Source organism: Pipra filicauda, unplaced genomic scaffold (assembly GCF_003945595.2).
Source record: "Pipra filicauda isolate LSUMZ 115617 unplaced genomic scaffold, ASM394559v2 scaffold59_size3379749_pilon, whole genome shotgun sequence".
Classification (NCBI taxonomy): Eukaryota; Metazoa; Chordata; class Aves; order Passeriformes; family Pipridae; genus Pipra; species Pipra filicauda.
Window position 1 is genome coordinate 217,170 of NW_024104753.1, and position 20,199 is coordinate 237,368.

Sequence of the window (20,199 nt, forward strand, 5' to 3'; positions counted from 1 at the left end):
CAACCTCCACCTAAACGTAAAGAAATAGTATAAAAGTAAGTTAAGAATGGGGAGAAGTTAGGGAAGACTGCATCACAACTTCTGGGATCAGTGGGCGAGCTGAACCTCTCTTTTCCCTCATAGGGACACCTATTGGGTAAGAACTGTGCTCTGTGTGCACTGAATGATTATCTCATGCTAATTTTTATTAGGGATTTTATTAGGGTGGCTTGTCTGTATATTGCCTTGAATTAGTATATTGTCTTGAATACGTTTTTGCAGTCAGATACTGTCACCGGCAGTGCTCGAACCTTAACCTGTCATAATCACATTAACAGAGTTATTGTGTACACTGTTAACGTGAGTCCTATAACGGTGCTGGCAGTGGGTAAAGGTGTGGAGACCCGGGCGGGGTCTCTCTGTTTGGTGTGTGACCCTTGGTAATTCATTGGAAGCGCCGCTGATCCAGTGAAGAGGGTGGGACGGACTGGTCGGGCAAAGGGCCTCGTCTTGCCTGGTGCACTCACAGACTGATCAGACAGAAAGTGTCTGAGCAAATCTCCCCTTTTCAGTCAGGAATATAACAACAACTTTTTTGGCTGCGTTTATTAACGGGCTGCTGCCTTCACTCGGCACCGCCACACCCGCGGTCTCTGCCGCCGCTCGCCGGCCGGAGGGCGCGAGCGCAACGAGGCGCCGGGGGAGGAACTACCACTCCCAGCAGCCACAGCGACCGCCCCGCCAGGAGATGCGCATGCACTGCCTCTCCCGCTGCCCGCCCCTCCCCTCCTAATGGATGACGCCATTGGCCGGTACCCGCCCGAACCGGCGGCGCCGCGATGCGTGCTGGGAGTTGTGGTTCACTCGCCCCGTAGTAGAACGACGTGAAAAGGGCTGGCGGGGCGCGCGTACTACCGATCCCAGCGTGCCCCGCGCGGGCCGGAAGGAGCCGTCAGCAGCTGCCGGCAGTCATGGCGGGGCAGATGGCGGTACTGGGTGAGGCGGCGGCGCGGCTGGGACGCGTTTAGGGGGCTTTCGTGGGGGGATTCGCTGGGGCTCTCGCGGGGGGATTCGCTGGGGCTCTCGCGGGGGGATTCGCTGGGGCTCTCGCGGGGGGATTCGCTGGGGCTCTCGCGGGGGGATTCGCTGGGGCTCTCGCGTCTCTTTGCCGGAGGCATTGCCCCGGGCTGTCTCTCCAGGGTGGTGCGAGTTTCCTGTGCTCGGTGCGTTCCGTTGCGTCCAGTTCTGGGCTCCTCAGTACGGGAGGGACACAGAGCTCCTGGAGCGGATCCAGCGGAGGGGACAAAGATGAGTAAGGGACTGGAGCATCTCTCCTAGGAGGAGAGACTGAGGGAGCTGTCTCTGTTCAGCCTGGAGAAGAGACGACTGAGAGGGGACCTCACCAAGGTCTGTCAGTGTCTGCAGGGAGGTGTCAGGGGAAGGACCAGGCTCTGCTCGGTGATGCCGAGCGATAGGACAAGAGGCAACGGGAGAAGCTGATGCACGGGAAGGTCCACCCGAGCACGGGAACAGATCACCGTGTGCTCTGGGATGACCCTGCTGAGCAGGGAGGTTGGACCAGGTGACCCACTGTGGTCCCTTCCAGCCTGACCCGTTCTGGGATTCTATTTCAGCCAGAGCCCTCAGTGGTGCATGGCTAAGAAATTAACAGCCCAGACCAAACTAGGACTTTCTGACCGGTCTGTTTGAAGCACAGCTGTGACAGCTCTTCCCTGCTGGGAAAAAAGTGCTCAGCCACATTTTGAAATTTAACCTATTTAAATTTCTTCTCCAGACTTTGTTTGTTGGTGCTTTTTATCTTCCCCTGAGGCATTACTTTATGCTTGACTTTTGGGTTTCCTGTTGTGCCTGATGATTATAAATAAAATTAAAGGCAAAACTAGTCAAACAGCAAACTACTCTGCACTTAAGTCTAACCCTTGATTTAAAGGCATAGAAAAGATGCTTTTTGGGAGCTCTGGCTGAAACAGAATGAGTCAGCAGGGGTTTGTATCTCCTTATTTTCAGACTTCAGTAAAGCTGGAGAAGGTGTTTGAATTGGGAGTTTGTTGTTTCACTGGGATTTTGTGCAGCCCCATTAATTCTGTGTCCTTTTGGGGTCATTCAAAGGCACTCCCCCCGAAGTATGAATTAGCCTGTGTTATTGAAGTAAGAGAGAAAAGGAATTATTACAGTGTGGTGATATTTTTGGGTTTGCCATCTCTCTTGGGCTTTCTTTTTTTCATCAGTTTAGTATTTAATGGCTGAGATTTTTGACAGCCACTCTCTGTTCAATTAAGAGACCTGAATTTGCTGGTGACCTTTGAAGAAATTAAAATCTAATTAGGGAGCTGAACAGGCTCCAGTGTGTGAAATAAAACTGCAGGAGGTGCAGAGTGTGACACCGTGCCATTTGCACTGACTGACAGGTTTGCAGCAGTAGATCCTCCAACCCTGTTTTTCACCACTCTGTGTTTCAGGCTCTGCTGTTCTGGCTCTCCTGTTGGCCAGCTACCTGGCACAGCAGTACTTGCCCATGCCCACCCCCAGAGTCCTTGGGATCGACCTCGGCACCACTTACTGCTCCGTCGGTGTCTTCCTGCCTGGAATAGGAGAGGTGAAGGTCATTGCAGATGAGAACGGGCACAAAAGCATCCCAAGTGTGGTCTCCTTCACGGACAGAGGGGTGTATGTGGGATATGATGCCCTGGAACTGGCTGATGCCAACCCTCAGAACACCATATATGATGCCAAGAGATTCATTGGGAAAATCTTCACTTTGGAAGAACTGAAAAATGAAAGCAGCAGGTATCCCTTTAAGGTAAGCAGCATCTTCAGTTCCCTCCAGGCAGGAAGCTGTAGGACACAGTCCAGGCTGGGGGATGAGCAGTCCTGCTGAGAAGGACTTGGGGGTGCTGGTGGGTGAGAGGCTGGACATGACCCAGCCATGTGCACTGGGAGCCCAGAAACCCCCCATGTCCTGGGCTGCATCCAGAGCAGTGTGGGCAGCAGGGCAGGGAGGGAATTCTGCCCCTCTGCTCTGCTCTGGTGAGACCCCACCTGCAGTGCTGCCTCCAGCTCTGGGGTCCCCAGCACAGGAAGGACATGGACCTGTTGGAGCGAGTCCAGAGGAGGCACCAAGTTGATGAGAGGTTTGGAGCCCCTCTGCTATGAGGAAAGGCTGAGAGAATTGGGATTGTTCAGTCTGGAAAAGAGAAAGCTTTGGGGTGACCAAATTGTGGTCTTCCAGTAGCTGAAGGGAGCCTTCAAAGAAGGTAGAGAGAGACTGTTTACAAGGGCACGTAGTGACAGGACAGGGGAGAATGACTTCAAAATGGAAAAGAGCAGGTTTAGATGAGATATTAGGAAGAAATTCTTTTTTGTGAGGGTGGTGAGGCACTGGAACAGGTTGCCCAGAGAAGGTGTGGCTGTCCCATCCCTGGAAGTGTTCAAGGCCATGTTGATGGAGCTCTGAGCAACCTGGTCTAGTGGAAGGTGTCCCTGCCCATGGCAGGGGGTTGGAATGAGATGAGCTTTAAGGTCCCTTCCAACCCAGGCCATTCTGTGATTCTGTGACCCTTGAAATTTGTACAGGTGATCAGCTTGTCAGAGCTTGAGTCATTTGGCTAAATCTGCCTGAAAACCATGAGAGATATCCAGAGAGGGGAAGGAAATGGTTGTGGAAGTCATGTACCTCTGCACAAGAGATGACAGTGATTTTTCCATAAAACCGTGGTTTTTCCTACGAGGAAATGTGTGCCTGGGTAACCTTCCAGCCCCTTCTCTGGAAGGATAAATTTCAACTTGAAATGCTAACTGTACTTTGCTGAAACTTCACTTCTCCCCTGCAATTCTAAAATAAAGATTAAATAAAAGTTTAAAAGTCACATCTCTGCCCCAGTGCATTTTTTTCGTCTACCACTTTTCTAGTGCTTACTTGGCCAGCAGCATGTCTTGAAAGCTGCTTTTTACTAAAAAAAAGTATTACATTAATTGAACATCATGCAGAATTTGCTGAAAACAGACCAGTTTTCAGGTACTGCAAATAGTTTCTGAATTCTTTACTTGTTAAGAGAAGCTGTTCCAGTACCAAGCTGTTTGCTTCCTTTCAAAAAGAAGAAGTGGTGGGAAGCTTTATCAGTAGGGTAACCTAATGATTAAAAAGCATCACTTCTGTCTTTGTGGTGTTGAAATGGATTACACAGTTGCTAGGTCTTAACTTCTTTTGATGTGTCTTACTGGGGTTCAGTGGGTGTCACTTGTTTGGATATACTTGGACCCCTTAAGTGGCATGTTTTCTATAATTCTCCAAGAAATTAATGTGATCTAGGCAGTGGCAAAAGCACATTTGTATTTTTGAAGATTAAAGACACTGTGTGCAGATAAAATGTGGTGGGAGCAGGGTGGGAAAATGACTTCTCACCTGTGGCTTGTGTTGCTTTATCCTTCTAGATTTTCAACAACAATGGATCAGCTGAATTTTCCGTGACAGCTAATGGAACCTTTCACGTCACTCCAGAGCAGATTGGCTCCCAGCTGCTGCTGAAACTGAAGAGAATGGCAGAAGCCAACCTTGGCATGCCCATTTCCAAGGCAGTCATGTCTGTGCCAGCAGAGTTTGATGAAAGGCAAAGGAATGCTACTGTTAAGGCAGCTAACCTTGCAGGTGATGTATTCCAGTGTTGCTCTAGGAAACCTTCAGGCCTCTTTCACTAACAGCAAGGTCTTTGGGGAGGATACAGAAACAGTGAATCAGTGATAGAGAAGCTTAGAATGGATTCAGTCTACAAGTCCCAGCAGGTGCAACTGGATAATGCAGACATAGGTGTCTGGAAGAAGGAAGTTTTGCTTTGGGGAAAATAGAGGTTTTGGTAATCTCCAGGGAGACTGTATAGAGCACCCTTGGACAATAACAGAAACAGAATGTATGAAGTTAAGGCTCCTTAGCAAGGTTTGTCCAGAAGAAATGTATTTGGGCAAATGGTGGTTCATGACTTTGCCCTGATGCTGAAGCAGTACTACTTTAGGATTAAATAAGGAAAGGAGTTCATTGGGTATTACCCCTCAGAAAACTACTTCCCTTAGATCTGACATTTTACTTAAAATGAATCTGGTTTAAAAAAAAACCAAAGTAATGGCAAATGTCATTCTGATGTGAGAACTGCAGTTTTCTGAAGTGTACCTGACTGTTGCTTCTTGTTTCTGCTCTTTGCAGGGCTGAGGGTTTTGCGAGTAATCAGTGAGCCCACAGCTGCAGCTATGGCTTATGGACTCCACAAAGTTGATGTGTTTAATGTTCTGGTGGTGGATTTGGGTGGAGGAACTTTGGATGTGTCTCTGTTGAACAAGATGGGAGGGATGTTCTACACACGAGCCATGGCAGGTGAGAAAAATGCTTTTGTTTCTGAAGGAGTGGGAGGAAAGGTGCATATGAAGTTGCCATTGGAGGAGCTTTCTAAAACCTACCAGTTGTGTCACAAAACGTCCTCCCAATGCATTCTCTGCTGCTTTCCATGCAGAATTAGGTTTGTGACTGGTTTCAGTGAGTAAGATCACAGAGTCTCAGGTTTTGGCTGACTCAAGGGGTAAGTCGTGGTTTCATTTTATCCATGGCTGTCAACTTTTGTGCCCACTAGTAAAGTGCTGGTGCATGTTACAGTTACTTTGGCTGGGCTTTTGCAGGGCTAGGGTTGTTACAAATCTTCCTGTTACTTTTTTCCAAACTGGGAATACTTGGCAAATCATTGACCGGGGCTGAAAAGCATCCCGGCTTTGTGTTTGGTGCCAGCTCAGTGGAGCGGGTTTTGGGAATGCCCATGCCCAGAAGTAAGTTTTGTGATTCCTGTGTGCCAGGATGATTCATCACTCGGCACAGAGGCAAGTGGCAGCAATATTTAGTCAGACTGTAGTGAGTGCACGACTGCCTTTCAGATGACTTGGGTGCAGACAGGTCTGAGGTGCAGTGCCAACCTTGATGAGCAAGTTTTGATGCGAGCTGCTGTAAGAGTGGAACAGCAAGGAAGATTCAGCAGCTTCATTCTAATTTATTTAGACAGAGGTCCACTGAGTAAATTCCTGTTCTCAGTCAAAACAAAACAATGGAAATTATTATCCATCATTTGTTCTTCAGAGGACAACAATTTTGTCTGTTTTCACAGCTCTGTGAGCTCTTGTGCTTGCATGATTGTTCTGATCCTTGAGCACCACCTCCCAGTAAAGAAGATACATGCTGCTTTGAAAGTGATGTGTCTGATGCCTTCTATTTTGATCTTTCAGGTAACAACAAACTTGGAGGACAGGATTTCAATCAGAGGTTGATGCTGTATTTGTATGATCACCTCCGTCAAACGTACGGTTCTCTGCCAACCCGAAAGGAAGAGATTCACCGCCTCAGACAGGCTGTGGAAGCAGTTAAATTAAATCTGACTGTTCGTGAGGCAGCTACGCTAAGTGTGGTGTTGACTCTGCCAGAAAACAGGCTTACCAAAGAACTTCCAAAAAGTCAGGTAAAACCAAGCAGTGCGCTAAAAGGTGAGCCTTCACAAAAAACAAGAGACCTGAGCAGCCTTGGAGACACTTCCGAAGCAGAGAACGGCTTTGTTGAAGTTGTGTTTGAAATGGAAATCTCTCGGAAGCTGTTTGAGAGGTTAAATGAAGACCTTTTTGAGAAGATTCTTGTGCCCATTGAGCAAGTGTTGCAGGATGGCCACGTAGACAAAGGAGAAGTGGATGAAATTGTGTTAGTCGGTGGCTCCACACGGATTCCCCAAATACGTAAAGTTATTCGGGACTTCTTTGGGAAGGAACCCAACACCTCTGTAGATCCTGACCTGGCAGTTGTGACGGGTGTAGCCATCCAAGCAGGAATTGTTGCAGGGTCCTGGCCTCTTCAAGTCAGTGCTGTAGAAATCCCTAATAAGAATTTACGGAAGACTAATTTTAACTGAAAAGAAACTCTTCCGAATTGCATTCCAGCTCTCCAAAAGTGTGCTCTGAAGGTGCACACTCATCTGACTGGCAGTGGAGCCTAATCTTAGCTGTATTCTATTTCATTTTTATCTGTTCCAGTGAGGTGTTACTGGACACCTACCTGTGTTAAAGCTTGATGTTACTTTAAAGGTACAAACGAGTTCTGAGGTGTGCTGTATTTACTTGGAGATTGGCTATTGGATGAAAATGCTAGTGATGACACACCCACATTTTCTTGCTAAATTTTATTAGCAAATCCTGGAGCGGTGTGTGTTTAAAATATAAAGGGACTGTGACCAAAGGTTTGAGATAATGTGGTACTGTAGGTATTCCCAGGTCCAATATATTTACTTTAACTGTGAAGCAGTGTTAACGCACAGAGCACTGGCAATGCTCAGCTTACATTTATTTATTAGATTGAGCCATTTGAGCATTTAAGCACCTTTCTAAAAGGCATGTTGCAGCTTGAATGAGACTTAGGCATTCACTTGATTCTTCTGCTGTTCATAACAGCATACTGGTATTGCTGAGGCTCTATGGAGAATCGTCTCATGTTTCGGGAAACCTTATTGAAAACGTAGCTCTTGCCAACATAGTTACTTGATGTGTCTCCAAGGCCTTAATTCCTGATCTGGCTGTGATGGTTAACACACAGGTGCTGCTGTTCTACCACTGATGTTCTCCACAGAGATATTCATACCTCCCCTGCCTTGTTTTAAAACTGCAGTAATTTTATGTATCTTAAAGCCACACTTGTCTGTCTACCCTTGAATTCGACCCATACAAATTTCACTGTTGTTCATCTGCAAGTGTGTGATGTCTTTCCCCTGATGGACCCCAAGCCATCCTGTCCTCAGGGAGAAAGTGTGGGATAGAAGTGTGGGTCTTCATCCATGGCCTGCATGAAGTTTAGTTCCTGTAATCCTAGTAAATGAAAATTGACCCCCAACTCCTTCATACTTTTTAACTCATATCTCTGGATTAAGTTTTGTAATGTCCTCACTCTAAACTGAACAGAGGTTGTAGCTGTCCTATTGGGAAGAAAACAGTGTGTGTACCTTGGGGTTTGAGGTGGCACTTCTTAAGACTCTGTTTTAGACACATAGTTTGCTATCCAGCTATCTTGAAAATGCATGAGGAGAAAAAAATTACTGATCTGAAAAAAAACCCTAATTGGTGACAGTTCTACTCTCTTTGGAGGAATAAAGCAATACTTAAAGGACAGTTGAATTCTTTTATCTGTGTAGAAATTTCTGTGATAAAAACATGTCATTCAGCCAAGACTGGCTTCAACACCCATCAGCCCAGTCTTTACCAGGTAAGTTCTAGTAACAGGTGGTTCTAAGCATTTTCTTGTCTTCTCCAGAATAATTTTGTTTGTATTAAACCTTGCCAAAAGTTAATGTGGGGCTTAGATTTATTGTTTTAACCTATGACTATATTAAAATAGGCTTATTACTCTCTTGGCAGTAGACCTGATTTATGGCAGTGCCATAAATCAGTTGTGCTGACTCAGCTGTTTGCGTAGCTCTTGTCTACACGTATCTTTGAAGTAATCCAATTAAAAACCTCTTAAATTGAATCATAGCTGCACACAGCATTCCATCAACATTGTTTAACTTGACAGAGGATTCCCGAAATACTGCTAACATCTGTTTCATTTCCCTGACTTGAAGGCCAAAGTGATTTTTTTTTTTTTTTTTTATTTGAGGATTCTTTTTCCCTTTGTGCCTCTTTGAAAGTGACCCCACCTAAGTCCATATGGAACTTCCAGTAGCTAAAACTCCTGCAGTGAAAGAAGTGCCTTTCCAGGGAAACCATGGATGAATGCCAATCGGTACAGTCCTCAGCTGCTGTTTGGGGCCTTTGCTTTGCAGATATAAATGTGTTCAACATACATTCCAATGTCTTTGGAATCACTGTGACCTTTGCTTCTGCTGTGCTGTGAATTCATCTCAAAACCTACTGGAGTTACAGTAGGGCTTTAGCCTTCATGTCTTTAATGCACTGTGTAAAACAAGCAGACCTGTGTAAAAACAGAACCACATGTAAGTTAAACGATTAAAAGCTTTTTGCAGTTTTGGGACAAGTTGTCCCAAGGAGTGTGGGAGTGACTTTAAACTGGTAAACTCTCGAGGCAAATAAACGAAGTACTTTTGTTTGTTTCACATGCTCCTTCACTCTGGAGGAGTTAAATCTCCTTCAGTGTTAATCTGGGAATTGGAAGGGAAGGGTGAGTTGTTTACTTGTAAAAAAATTCACAAAAGGGTATTTATTCAAATTTCTATACAGGTTGGGTTTTTTAGTGGAGAAATTACTGTACATTGGGTATCTCACAATGCATCCTTATTTATTAAATAACTTTTTTGAATTCTGCAAATTATTTATTTTGTATCTTTTAATACTGTATTTTGACACAAACCATTGAATTTTAAAGATGAGTCTGCTGTACTAAGTGGATATTTTCAGGTATGCACATGGGCTGCTTATCAAAAGTCTCTCTTTAAACAAATTGATATTTGAAGGCTGAAATCTTTCTAAAATCCTTGAAATCTACACTTGCCTGTGGTGTTAGATGTGTAACAAGTTTCTATAGCTTAAGCCTGTTTTGTGAGTTGAAATTCTGAAAGCATTAAGAGGCCTCAACAGTTGTATGTTCCTGAATTGTTTCCCAGTGCAGAGGATGAAATGCATTTTATAAATAACATTTTAGAATGTTTTTAATAAAAGCAATTTCTATCCCTTCTGAGCCTCATTCTCACTTCTCACAGACCTGCTCTGGTCCTTTTGCTGTCCCACCCTTCCTTTCCCTATCCCAAGGTATCTGGCTGGAAAAGGAGTCCAAGAGTAGCTCCTCAAGGAGCTGAGGAGTTCATCCTCAACTGGATGAACAGTTGGGTCCCTCTCAGGATCTCCAGCCAAGTGAAGGTCACCTGCCCAGGCCCAACAGGCCCAAGCACCTTCTCAGGACTCTGAGCAGGTGGTGGCCCTGTGGGACAGAGCCTTTCTCACATGGTGGGTGCCTATGAGTGGTCTCTCAGGACAAGACTGGGACCTGGGAGGCTTAGGGGAATTCCTGTTTGGAGGAGAAAGGGCAGAAGGGGCGAGGTGTGCACTGAGCTGGCCTGCAGGGCTACATGGCTTTGTGCTGGCAAGGGGAGTTGGCTGGTGCTGTGGTGGTTTGGTGGGTTGGGTACTACAAAACCTGAGTTAATACTGAACTCAGCCAAGTGGTCCTTTTTTGTTTCTTAGAGTGCCTCTGACATCGGGTGTGTGAGGCAAGGAGAGGCTGCAAAGCCTGGGTGATGTGCTTAATGCAAAACTGCCCTTCCCTGCCTACCTGAGTCTGTTAGGTGATTTATTTTGGTAAGCCATTGCTGCATGGGAACAGCAGGAGCATATCATGCTGCTTCTGCCTCTGGTACACCTCCTTTTACAAAGTTAAATGTGAGGAGTACAGCTTGCTGAAAGAGAAGGAATGTCTATTTGGCTTTGCTGGCACTAGGACTGCATTTTCTTTTTACTCAGACTTTGAAATTGTTCAGTCTGCAGCTCTCCCAGCTGTGGTCTGAAGCTGAAAGGCTATGTCAGCCTGTCAGTAAGCACAGAAAACCCTCCTTCCCACAAATAATACTAAATAAAGAAAGTAAAGATTACCATGCACCAATGCCAGTCCTCAGATTATTTTCTCTGGACCTTGCAAAAGGGATTGGTCTCTGAGGTACTGAAGTCTATCTCTCCTAGCCTTATGCCTAAAGCTTATTAATCACTTATGGAATTGCACTCACTTCAGTCCTTTCCAGTGCCTCTGCAACACTTCAGGTAAGGACAGGTTTGGAGGGGCAGCATGAAAAGGCAGGGAAGGGATGGGGACAAGGTTGGGGGAAGCAGAGCCACAGAAGAGCCTGCCTGGGGCACTGTGAATGTTGCAGGGAAGGCAAATGTGGGCATGAAAACGTCCTGCTCAGTTGGGAAGGTACTGCTGGCCTCATTTGGAAGAAAAAAGAGGAAAAGAGAAGAAAAGCAGAACATTTTTCTGTTTCTTGAGAAATATTTTATAACACCTGCCTCTCCAGGACTTTCAGAACATAATAGTTACTTGGGCTGGGTTGTTCCTAGTCAAAAACCATTATATGCTTCTAATAGTTTTCTGGGAGTGAAAGTATGTTGAGTTGTGTTTTGCAGCCAGTTAAACTGGACAGTACTTTGTAACGTATGAGGATAGGCTTGCGTTTTTACCTTCAGGAAAGGAGAGAGAAATCATTCACCTTCACTGCAGTAGAATCACATCTTTGAGGAACTCTCTTCAGAGAGTCTCCACCACCCTTCTAAAACAGCAAATATGTTTTGCTTGCTATTGGGTAAGACATTAAGATCATACTTGATATAAACCAGGTGTCAATATTAAACTAATATAACAGGGCTGTAGCCTGGAACTGTATTCAGGTACCTTGTTTTTTTTTTTTTAAAGCAGTTGATGGGGATCTGATCTTAAAAAACTAAGTGAAGGTTGACTACAACTACACTGGTTGAGTTGGTATTAAATTGGAAGAGCTTCAGGAACTGTAGTAAAAAGCACATGCACATTTGACTGGCACTTTCAGTAAATGTATATAACCTGTCCTGCTGCTGTAATTAGTATTGAAGTTTACTTTAAAATTTACTAGCAAAAAGGCAGCTGCACCTGACTGTATTTTTCTGGGATTCTTTCACAATGGGATTTTGTAATGCACAATTAGATACATAAGATGTATGGTTTTCAGTTATTCAGAAATCACAAGGTCAAAAGGCACATTTATTGTCTCAAGAACTACCTAAGTATACACGTACATATACATGTCTTAAAAATCAGCCCCAAGTGACGTCTGTCTGTATGTCCACACAACAAGTTTTGTTTTTCCTGAATGCGTAATCATAATAAGAATGTATTAACTAAATGAGCATAATGACAGAGCAGCTTAATTAAGTACTATTTTTTAATTAAGACCAACCTGTGAACAGCAAGATTTATTTTTCAATCAGTCTTCATTAGTGCAACAGTTAACATATGCCATGAAAATTACTGCTTCATTATGCTGTTCCAGTGCCAACGTGATCAAAAGAACTGATTTGTATAAAATCTGAAAGTTATTTTAGGAAATCTGATCAATATAAACAAGTTGTAGCTGTAGTAAACAGCAATGCTGCCAGAAGCTCTTGAGTAAGCTCTTAAGTAAGGTATTTTATAAGGAATATAAAATATTGCATCTATATATGGGGAATGCCAGAGATCCCTTGAGTGTTCCTTAAGAATTCATTCATTAGTTTTCTTTATCTTCTTATCCCAGCCTCTGCAACCATTTCAGAAAAGGCACCTTTTCGTTGCAACAAATTCTGTGGTGTATCATATTCTAGAATCCTTCCTGCATCCAGAACAAGCACTCTACAATGCAAAACCAGAAAGATAACAGGAGAAGAAAAATCAGATCTTCAACCGTATTTTTCAGTCCTAATACAGATATCTCTGGATAATGGGAAGGCTTACTTAGAAGAAATATAATTGCAGTAGTTAATTCATTGGCTTCTAAAGCTAGGAACTAATATGTTAAAAAAAAACCTTTTGAAAAAGGCATTTTTGCTTAATTGGTAAAAATGCTACAGTATAGTCCATTCACTCTAGAGAATTAAGTGGTCTTACTAGTAGCTAATTTCCCTTAGCAGGAAAATTAGTAAATTAATTCTGTAATTAGAAGGGGGAAGCAGAACACAGGTTATCAATATTTAATTAAAATTGATGCTCAAGTCTTTTTTGGTATCTTGGATTTCAAAGGTACAAAGACATCAAGGTTAGAAGTGTTGGGAGGGTAAACCTCAGTAAGTGAAAACTTACCTCTCTGAATCCATGACTGTATGTAACCTGTGGGCTATAGTTAATACTGTGCAGTTGTGAAACTCTCTTTTGATGGTGGACTGCACAAAGTTGTCCGTTTCCATGTCAACAGAAGCTGTCGCCTCATCCAGGACCAGGATCTTTGTCTTTCGCAGCAAAGCACGGGCCAGACAGAGCAGCTGTCTCTGCCCAACACTGTTAAAAATACATTTGAGAAGGGCAGGTCAGGCACAAAGAGGAAGGGGAGAACAAGGTAAAGCTGAGATTACTATGAAGCTTATCTGTACTGTCTTTCGTAACAACACTTCCTGAAAAGAACAGTGAAATATGTTCACCTTGTTTTGAAAGTTTTATTTCCTCTTGCTCAGCATATCAATTGTAGTTAAGGTGGGACTCTTCCACACCTGTGGCTGAACTTTGTAGTGTAAACCTAGTCTTGTCTTCAGTTTCTATATTCACATTATACTGGGCACTCTGAGTAAGCCAAATTGAATGCCCAAACCCTTCTTAGAATGCCCAAACCCTTCAGTGTAAAAGTTTGGATACTCCTGTATGTCAGCTGTGCTATGTGCCTCCTAGAACCATCCTCCTGCAAGTGATCTGTCAAAAAAAATTCAGGTTGATATTCAGTACACTCAACATTGAAGACCTGCCCCTTTGCTGCTGAAAGCTTTAGTATGTGTCTCCTTGAGTTTAGAGTTCTTTTATTTCAAGTGTCACCCTCCTTGCATAGTGTTTTACAAGGAAAAACTGAGTTTCTTTGCCTATGCAAATAAAGCAAAGGAATAAGCTCTTTGGAGTTTGGTGGCTTTTGGTTTTGTTGGTTTGGGGTTTGTTTTGGTTTTTTTTTTCCCTGGTTTGAATTTTTTTTTTTTAAATTTAAATTAATGAGTACTTTTCTGCCCAAATCTAATTAGGTGCTACATGAATTCCAACACCACACCCCCCTTCTTTACACTTCCTTATATACTTGAGCTGAAAATAGTCTACTTCCTTGGTTTCCCATATACCATAGGACTATACAATTGTGACCAGTTGGGCACCTCAAAGAAACTCACACAATCAGAATAATTCCACTTAGAATGACAGAAGTGTCACTTTCATCCCGATACTTTCTGAAGTAAACCCTCTGGAAGGAACACATAGTTTTACAGTACTGGAAAATAACTGCAATGGCACTTTCTTGATTATGTACCTGAGATTTTCACCACCTTCTGAAATCTCATGAAGGAGCTTCTTTGGCAGTGACCAGACAAAATCCTTTAAGTCACACAGTTCCAGCACCTCCCACAGTTCAAGATCAGAGTGTTTTCCAAGTGGATCCAGATTTGACTGCAGTGTCCCAGAAAACAAGATGGGGTCCTAAATAACAGCAGAATGTGAGTGTACAATTCCAACACAACTCTAAAACAGTCTGCCATAAATCCTTATGTAACAGAGGGAACTGGGACAAATAATCTTGGAAATTTTAACAGTCTGAAGCCGGTGAATGGAAGCACAAAAATAATGTGGTGTCTCTGTGAGATGAATTCTTTTTTAGGGTAAAATGTAAAGGGCAAGAGATTCCTTGTGCATTCACTGTGCTCCGGTTCTGTGGCTGACCACAGACCTGCCCAGCACGTGGCAACAGCCACAAGACATCAATTATTACTATTGCTAAGTTTCTGAAGCACTGGAGACTACATCCATGGGCACTGGTAAGTAAAATTGGAAGGCTAAGATTCTAAGTTAAATCTGGTTTGAGACACACAGGAAATATTACTGGGGTTAAAGCTCAAAAAAAGTTAAGAAAAAAACCCAAACCCTTCCTTTGAAAAATGTCAGATAAATTTAACGCAAGTGATGTTAGCATCACCCATGCACAAAAATGTTTGCATGAGTGGCATTCAGGGAAAGTGCAAAAAGTCTCCAGATGATCATTAAATTTGTGTTCTAGGTTTTACTTTATACTAGAGCATTTCAGTGTAAATCAGTTTGCAAGTATGAACACAATCCTAATGACATGTGAACTAATCTTGAGCTTTCTGTCCTGTTATGGAGTAAGCAGGGACACCTTTACAAAGCAGACTATAGCAGATTAATTTCAATATATATTCCCGACATTCTTCAGACATAATTGGAGGTATTTTAAAATATTTTTGCCCTCAAGTGGAACTTTGGAAACCCTCTATGTAACTATACATATAAAGACTCTGGAGAACCTGAGTTATGCTAGCTAGACTGCTAAACTAAGCATGGTATAACCAAAACCTAATGTCATGACATACAGTGGTCTCCCTGTTTTGAAGCTTCTTCCACATAATTGCCAAAATTCTATTGGAGTTTTAAGCCTCTGTCTCCAGGCAGCCTGTGGACTTTGAGGATATAATTTCTCCCAAAAACTGAATGTTTTGTGTTAGTCGAAAAAGAGTAATAGTTATCTCTAAAGCACATCTCACCTGTGGAATAATGTTGAGATTTCCACGCAGGTCATGGAGTCCAATAGTTGATATGTCAATTCCATCGATAATTATTTTGCCTTCACATCCCTCCAGAACTCTAAACAAGCAATTTGTGAGTGTTGATTTACCAGCTCCTGTTCTTCCAACAATTCCAACCTGAAACAGAAAGTTTTATGACAGTGTAACTTTCTATGCTGCATATTCCAGATGAAAAATGATATAGTGAGTTATATGATACAGTGAATTCAGTTTCATAGCTCTCAATCCAGTTCTCCCTCAGGAGCTGATTCTGTGATTCTGTGACTCTGAGCTGTAATAGCCTATGCCTGGTTCAGTGGGAATACTTTTCATTTCCTCTCCCTTTTTTTCTTGCACTCCTCAGCTCAAACCAAAGACTCTAAACTAGGTCTCGTTTGGTGCTCCTTGATCCCAAGCCCAAAGCTGATTAGCACTAACCTGGCAATGTATTTCTCTGCATAAACACTGAGCACAGGGGACAAGAAGTCTAAATTCAAATTTGGATCTTCTTCCTTAGAGCTGCCAAATTCATAAAAATTTATCTCAGTTTCATATAAGGATAACAATTTCTACATATTCCTACAAAATACTTTTCCTTTTTGCTTTTGCCTTGTCTTTACTCTCTTCTCCATTTAACATCTTCCCTGTTCAACATCATCTTGCTGCATCTAGTAGTGCAGTCTCCTTGTCTGAAATATTTTTGAAGTAGAAAGTTGTGAAATGGAATTTAATACTTCTATTTCTTATTACATACAGTACCTTTTCTTTACTCTGTGTCTGAAAAGAGACATCATTCAGGGCTAAACCAAGATCCTTCCTGTAATGAGCCTTGTAGTTAGCAAACTCTATTATTCCTCTATCAGGCCACCCCATCGGTGGTCTTTTAGACATTATCCATGGTTCCTGGAATTAAAACCATTGGTATTTCAGTATACAAGAGTAAAAATGTTACAAGATAAAATACACATATCTTTGAAAATCCCAGCATGTTTAGGGTAATTCTAATGCAATATAATGGAAGGAGAACCTATTTTCATAAACTCTGGGAAAAAGCACGTGGGGTTGTTTAACAACATCTTACACACTCATTTAAAAAGTAAATTCAGTTTAACTGGGTAGCTGCTAATAGTCTAGTATCTGGTACCAGCTGACAGGAACTGAACTGAATCTGATGCTTAATCTCCCAGATTTTTAAAATGCATATTCAGTGAGAAACATTTTGTTTTCAGGAGTAGGAGAAAACAGAAAGATGTGAACAAAGAAACATAAACATGAGGGAAGGGTAAAAGATAATGAAGAAGTAAGGGACAGTCTTGTTTGCCTTCATGCTTGACATGGACACTACTTTCAGAAAAGCACAACAGCCAAGGCAAATTGATTTGAAACAAATGCCTCCCCAGACATGAGGCGAGTACCAATTAAAGGTCAGACAGGCCTCTCTTCCTCTCTCCCCCTCCTCAAGTGCTCCTCTTGGCTGCACATAACACAGGGAGTTCTCCTGAGCCACAGCTACAGTCCTACTACAAAATCTACTGCTATGAATGATGACAAAAAATTTACTGGTCAAAGTAGGAATAAAACTGCTATGACTATAAAAGTGATGAAGAACTACATATTCTCAATGAAAAGAAAAAAAACCACACAATAACCAGACAGCATTTAACAACAATTACCTGCTATTACCACTCACCAATATTAAAGTCAATCTAATTAGTCATCTTCTATGCACAGAAATTAAATATTCAAGATGAAGGCTCAGCATTTCAAGAAGAATGCTCACCTCTTTATCCATTGTTGCATATTCACAAACTCTTTCAATTGAAACTGCATTGGTCTCGATTTCACACGCTCTACGCACCCAAAGATTTAGAATCTGAATTACCTGGGGAAATAGTTACATTGGAGAATGTAGAAATTCCACTCTTGTGAGCTGGCTACGACGTGGATAAGCCATGACAGATAATAGACTCCATAGTTTTTTTTTGTATTTCTATTCATTAGTAATGTCAGCAGTGTTTCTGAAGCACTTACCACAGTGAGAATTTAGACAATGCTAGGCTCCTTAGCATCACAAAACTGAAGAAAATTGGATGTTTACTTTCTGTCTACATCATACTTCAGATTTAACTAGCAACTTATCAATAAAGTTTATCGTACTTCAAGACACCCTATAGTGTGGTTCTCACATACTACCTTTACAAGGGCAATGCCAAAGCAAATGACTTTAGTGAACAGAATTCTAAGTAAATGTTCCTACATAACACTCAGTAAGTGAACAAGAACAAGAAATCAAATATGAAGTATAGTTGTACATGACTAAGCTTCCTATTTGGTTGAACAAAATACTTAAAAATACACTATACCTAGTTGATTAATTTATTTTTAAATATGTTTTAATAATTATTATTCCATCTAAATGCAGAAGTGGAAAATAATTAATGGGAAGCTTCCCAGAATTAATGCAATTCAAAGGAAAGCTGTTTTGCCCAGGGGATTTAGTGTTGTTGATGCCACCGTGTATATTCACCTACTCAACTTCACTGTATGTATACTGCTCTTTTTATATGCAATGTGGTAACAGCAAAAAGTTTATTCTATTACTTACATTTAGACCATAGGATATCAATAAACCCACTGTAGAAGAACTCACTATATTTCCAGACAGTGCTACAAACATTGCAGAAAAGAACACCATCAAATTTCCCAAAAACTCAAGCCTGACAGATAGCCAGCTGTAGTAAATGAAGGCAAAGAAAAAAAAAGAATTACCTACAGAATTTTTGTAGCACAGTGAAGATATTTCTAATGTAATGAGTCTGAGATCATTATATTAGCAATTTACCCACTTCCCCAAAGAGATAGGTACCATCATTCCCATTTTACAGAGGGACTGGGGAGGGAATATGACATATCTAGAACTGGTAGCACCACTAAAACTAAAAGTCCTGTGTCTCAACTCCTGGCCAGTGCTCCCTTCACTCCTCATACTGCTCTTCTGCTCTCCCTGCCTGAAAAAGATTCAAGCATACGACTGAAAACCAGACATGAAAATCTTCTCCTTGCTAATCTCTGCCTGTAACTGAACTGAATCACAAAGGAAGGTGAAGAAATGGACTTTGTCTCCTTAAACCCAAGATTCCACTCTCAACATCCAGCTGGTGCCTGTGGATACAGACACCGGGCTACTTCCACATGAACTACTGAAACGCAAATTTGATTTGTTCATAAACTTGCAAGAAGAACTATTAGTTGAAGTGTAGCACAGTCCATGCTCATGACCGATTGGTAAACTTTTTTCTTTTCTTTTTTAAAATACTCTCATCCCAGACAGCATATGCACATCTTCTATATAAACCCACTATTTTATGGTACATAAAGAAGAAATCATCCTAGTGCTTAAACACTATGCATTCATTACAGAGTGGTGGATAAATTGCTCTTGTCCTTGCTTCTCAGTGGCTCTACTCTGACCACAGGTGAACACTGAGTTGTGGAATTCTACAAAAGAAGGTTCAGTCACAGATGAAGAACTGCTGCAAAGTACCTGTTTGAGATGAGGCTGTTGTAGAAGGAAACTATGCTCTCATACACAACATCATAGTTTTTTCTAATGAATCTCTCTTGGTGGCCAAATGCTCGAATTGTTGATCGCCCCACAAGAGTCTCACTGAAGTGGGAGATCACTGGAGGCTGCGATGCTCCCATCAGACGTCGAATTTGCCGTGAGCTCGCAATGTAGTATCGCTAATGAAACAGTACAGACAGTAGCCAGTTAAATATTCTCAATAAGGAATTCCTGTAAATTTTTAACATGGAAAAAGTTGAAAGTGTCTACACAGAAAGAAAAGCTGTTCAAAACCAACACAGAAGTAAAACCCAACTGTCTCTTGGGACACACCAACATTGTAACACTGACATAACTTCAACATTGTAACTTCAGCCATATATAAATTACTGGTAAGGCTAAAATAAAAGAACATTATTTCCAAATTCTATACAAAATGTGCTGTACCACCAGGAGTGTGTAACAACCAACTAAGACTTCAGTGTAACTTCCAAATTAGAATGTCCCAATTCTTTCTAAGATGAAAGTCAGCCTTTATTTCTTCCATGTAATGAAGTCTATATTTCAGCTCTTTAGCAGAAACCAAATTCAGGCACTCTTTTCCTTCCTCTATGTTCTTATTTTAAGAGTCTTTAACATCTTTAATCCCAGACCATACTCTGACTATTAAGGAACAGGCAAGCAGCCATTAGTCTTTCTGAAACATTAATTTTTGGCTTCTCAGTACCACAACTGAAACTCTGCACAAAAAACAGCACAGGTAGTTTAGGCATCATTCTATGTACAGCTGCTGTTTCAGGGTTATCCTTCAGCTGTTAACTTTCACTATAATATACACTCCATTTCTTCAGGTAACTTCAGCAAATTTCTTGCTGAGATCTCTATCAATATTGTATCTTCCCATAAAAAAGCAAAGTATGAAGAGAAAGATGTAAATTCCCAAGAACTACAGGATATATTCAGGAAGTGTCCAAATTTCCTTTCAAGAACTCTGAAGATTTTTTTCTGAAAACAATTTCAGATGTGTTTTGCATATATATTTGTATATGTATTTTTTTCCACAATAAAAAATTATTTAAGCCTGTATGCTGGATTGTTTTAGACATTTCATCCATGCACATCTAGAAATCCCTATTAAGAACAATGCACTTACTTGGATAATAAAATAAAAGTATCCCAGGGGAATAATTACCACTATGAATAGTGGTGAGGCAGATGTGATAACTAGAATGGTTCCAATAACATCCAGGGTAAAGTTCAGCCAAGTTCCCAAGTAGAAATGGAAACGGACATCCACGACAGATAAGTCCTGTAACAATGCACAGAAAAATCAAGATTTTGTGAGTAAATTCCACTAA

At 41.9% G+C, this 20,199-nt stretch overlaps 2 protein-coding genes across 3 annotated transcripts in view; one reads left to right on the plus strand and one right to left on the minus strand.

Annotated features, from left to right (window-relative positions):
* Positions 1-898: 898 nt before the first annotated feature.
* Positions 899-8,351, plus strand: LOC113987259 (heat shock 70 kDa protein 13-like). Of its 2 annotated transcripts, none has more exons than XM_027719797.2 (5): positions 899-975; positions 2,460-2,800; positions 4,432-4,645; positions 5,195-5,362; positions 6,256-8,351. In XM_027719797.2, exons 1-5 carry the CDS (start codon positions 951-953, stop codon positions 6,924-6,926), a joined length of 1,419 nt encoding a protein of 472 aa, XP_027575598.2. In that variant the 5' UTR covers positions 899-950; the 3' UTR covers positions 6,927-8,351. The 2 variants fall into 2 exon arrangements, with proteins under 2 accessions (XP_027575598.2, XP_039243862.1); XM_039387928.1 differs by lacking the exon at positions 899-975 and adding an exon at positions 1,272-1,291.
* Positions 8,352-11,722: 3,371 nt separating this feature from the next.
* The window catches only part of LOC113982130 (multidrug resistance-associated protein 1-like), a 31,808-nt gene continuing 23,331 nt past the window's right edge, over positions 11,723-20,199 (minus strand). The window contains exons 20-28 of the mRNA XM_039387927.1: positions 19,995-20,150; positions 18,821-19,020; positions 17,882-18,008; positions 17,057-17,158; positions 16,036-16,179; positions 15,256-15,414; positions 14,013-14,179; positions 12,818-13,012; positions 11,723-12,370 (exon numbers count right to left, since the gene is read on the minus strand). Of these exons, the coding sequence (XP_039243861.1) occupies positions 12,259-12,370; positions 12,818-13,012; positions 14,013-14,179; positions 15,256-15,414; positions 16,036-16,179; positions 17,057-17,158; positions 17,882-18,008; positions 18,821-19,020; positions 19,995-20,150 (1,362 nt within the window). The 3' untranslated portion in view covers positions 11,723-12,258. The remainder of the gene's footprint in view (positions 12,371-12,817; positions 13,013-14,012; positions 14,180-15,255; positions 15,415-16,035; positions 16,180-17,056; positions 17,159-17,881; positions 18,009-18,820; positions 19,021-19,994; positions 20,151-20,199) is intronic.